Source organism: Callorhinus ursinus, unplaced genomic scaffold, assembly GCF_003265705.2.
Source record: "Callorhinus ursinus isolate GAN/ISIS: 27379988/994484 unplaced genomic scaffold, GSC_fseal_2.0 scaffold6896, whole genome shotgun sequence".
Classification (NCBI taxonomy): domain Eukaryota; kingdom Metazoa; phylum Chordata; class Mammalia; order Carnivora; family Otariidae; genus Callorhinus; species Callorhinus ursinus.
This window is the reverse complement of record NW_027403946.1, coordinates 1-2,603: the sequence shown is the minus strand read 5'-3', so window position 1 is coordinate 2,603 and position 2,603 is coordinate 1. Positions and strand designations below refer to the sequence as shown.

Sequence of the window (2,603 nt, the reverse complement as noted above, 5' to 3'; positions counted from 1 at the left end):
ATCCCCTGCGCAATCAAGGTGTCCTCTCCTCCCCTGCCTGTCTTCTCTCCCCTCCCTCTACAGCTCTGTGCTGCCTCACCTCCACACGCTGTCTCCTGTGGCACACTCTGTCCTCTCAGCCCTATCTCCTCCCTGACAAACTCATCGGGTCTGCATTCATTGCACTGCATTCCCTGCCTTAAATAAAATCAGCCCCAATCAACCTTGCCCTGCTCCCAAGGATAGGGACTGATATACCTACAAAGGGTATATAGGGTATAGGGTATAGGGGACCCTGTTCTTTGGACAGAGGGTCATTTTTTATCATCCTCCAATCTGAGGCCGTGAGATGGGCGGGAGCAGGTGTCCAGGAAGGTTCTTCTGTGCTCTCTTTTCCTATTAATGTCCTCAGTTCTAAAAGGGTATGTGGACTTTCTGATTCCCATGTTTTTTCATATGCCCTGGCACCCAGATGGCTTTTCATCCTTCCTTGGGTATTCCCATTTGTTGGATCAGGACAAGGTTAGCTGAGACTCCTTGGGCTCCTTGGTGTCCTCTAGCCTGTAACCAGGGGGAGGCTTGGGAGGTGCTGAGCTTCCTGGTACTAAATTCTCATGAGTGGCTGCTTTCTCAGTACTAAGGGAGGAAGCAGAGGGTAGTGTCAGCCCAAAGGACAGTCTTATTGATGCCACCAGCTGTTCTCCAGAAGCAGCAGTAGCCACAGTCTAAGGAATCTACCCTGCTCCTTCCCTAAGTGAACAGGAATGGAACCCTCCTAAAATACCCATTTCCCACTTTTGCCCCCACCCCTGTCCATCATCACATTTCTCAGGATACATTAGAGAAGAAAGCATTGGAATATCAACTAGTGGGTGCAGATTTGACCCTGACCCTAGGAGACAGGTCAGTTGTGATAAGGGCCTTTTTGGGAGAAATTCCGCCAATTTCAGCTTCCCTTTTCCTCATCTGTAAATGAGGTTGGTGAAAACTCCACTTCACAGTATGACCCTCCCCCACTAAAGCTTCTATATTTGATTCTTGTTTATTTTTCCTCTATATTCTTAAAAGTAACATCAAACACAGAGACATTGAACTTGATGCTTATATATATTCATTGACACAGAACTCCACAATATATAGTTTGGTAAAAAATACACAGTATAGAACAGCACTTTTATTTGTTCACTTTTCTATACATATATCTATCTGGGTACACAGTTACAGGGAAATACCTAGAAGGGCATTCATCAAAGGACTGACAATGTTTATATAAGGATGAAGAGTTTTGGGTAATTTGTATTTTCCTTCATTTTGTGAAGGTTTAACAGAGTTCTACTCCTTTCATAAAAAGAATAGTCATCAAGGAATCAGACACACACACAGAATAGACCCTTAGGCAGACAGAGGAGGGAGCAGGGACAGAGTTCAGGCTATCCCCTCCACTTTGGTGATATCCAAGACCTCTTCTGCCCACAATAAAGCCACTTTGTGGATTAATTAATGCAGATAGAAATCTACTCCCACCCCTGCTCTTTTTCCCATCTGAATACAGTTAAGGGTTCACTTAGGGCTCATTCTAGCACCTTACTAGAGGCCCAGAGAGGTCATTGTGTTCACCAGGAATCTCTTTTGACCTCTCCTCTGTATGTGTCAGCTTCTGCAGGGTGATGATCAGATTCTCTATCACCTGGGCCTTGTTGCTCTCACTCTTACAGGTTTCCTTTGAGTGGCCCTCCTCACCACAATAAGAACAGAAGATTGTGTAGTTTCGCTTCCTGGCTCTACGCGTATCCCCAGGACCATTATTCTTATACCCAGAACCCCCACTGGTGGGAGATTGAGCCCGGGAACTGTTGGAGGAATCAGTGACCAGTATTGGATCGAGAGGTCTGGCCCTGCCTCTGAGGGGCGGGGCATCGACGGATGTAAGTAGAGGGTCCTGAGACTCCACCAGGATCACATCCTCATCTGAGTCATCAAGGGTATCATCTACCTCTATCACGTTGCAGTTGGTGCTGCTGGTTGCTATTGGCTGGGGGCCCTGAAATGCTACAGGGCTTGCTGCCCTCTCTAAGATTAGCTCATACCTTTTGGGCCGTTTCGGTTTCATAAAAGTGTCATTCCAATCCTCTTCTTCCCTTATCATCTTGATTAACTCCAAGAAATTAGGAAGATGCTCCTGATCATTTGCATACATCCTGAGAAGATGTTTCAGCCTAAAGTGCAGGTCCCTATTTAGCTCAGCTCCTAAAAGGAGCTGGTGCAGGTGAGTCTGGTTTGCATCTTTCTGAGCTATGATCCCTGCCTGAATAGCATTCTGGAGCTGCACTTCTAAACGGATCACATAAAGGGAGGCTTTCTCCCCTTGTGCCTGCAAAGTGTTAAAAAATTTACCATGGGCGGTGACACTGCTTTCTGACTCCCCAAACACCAGTTTCATCGCCCGTAGGAAATCAGCCACACTTAGATTGGGGTTGGCGGCCTGGAGCAAACGCATGACCTCCTGGGCTGGGCCCCTAAGGGTTTTCATCAAGCGCTTGAGCTTTTCCTCCTCAGACATGTTCCAATCGGGCAGGACCCCATTGACTTGGATCAGCCAGTTTTCAAAGGTTTCTTCCCCTTGG

General features: G+C 46.9%; 1 protein-coding gene across 1 annotated transcript; it reads right to left on the bottom strand.

Moving 5' to 3' along the window:
* Positions 1-1,133: 1,133 nt before the first annotated feature.
* LOC112819171 (zinc finger CCHC domain-containing protein 18-like) lies at positions 1,134-2,597 on the bottom strand. Its single transcript, XM_025866188.2, has one exon. It carries the CDS (start codon positions 2,537-2,539, stop codon positions 1,556-1,558), a length of 984 nt encoding a protein of 327 aa, XP_025721973.2. The 5' UTR covers positions 2,540-2,597; the 3' UTR covers positions 1,134-1,555.
* Positions 2,598-2,603: the final 6 nt, after the last annotated feature.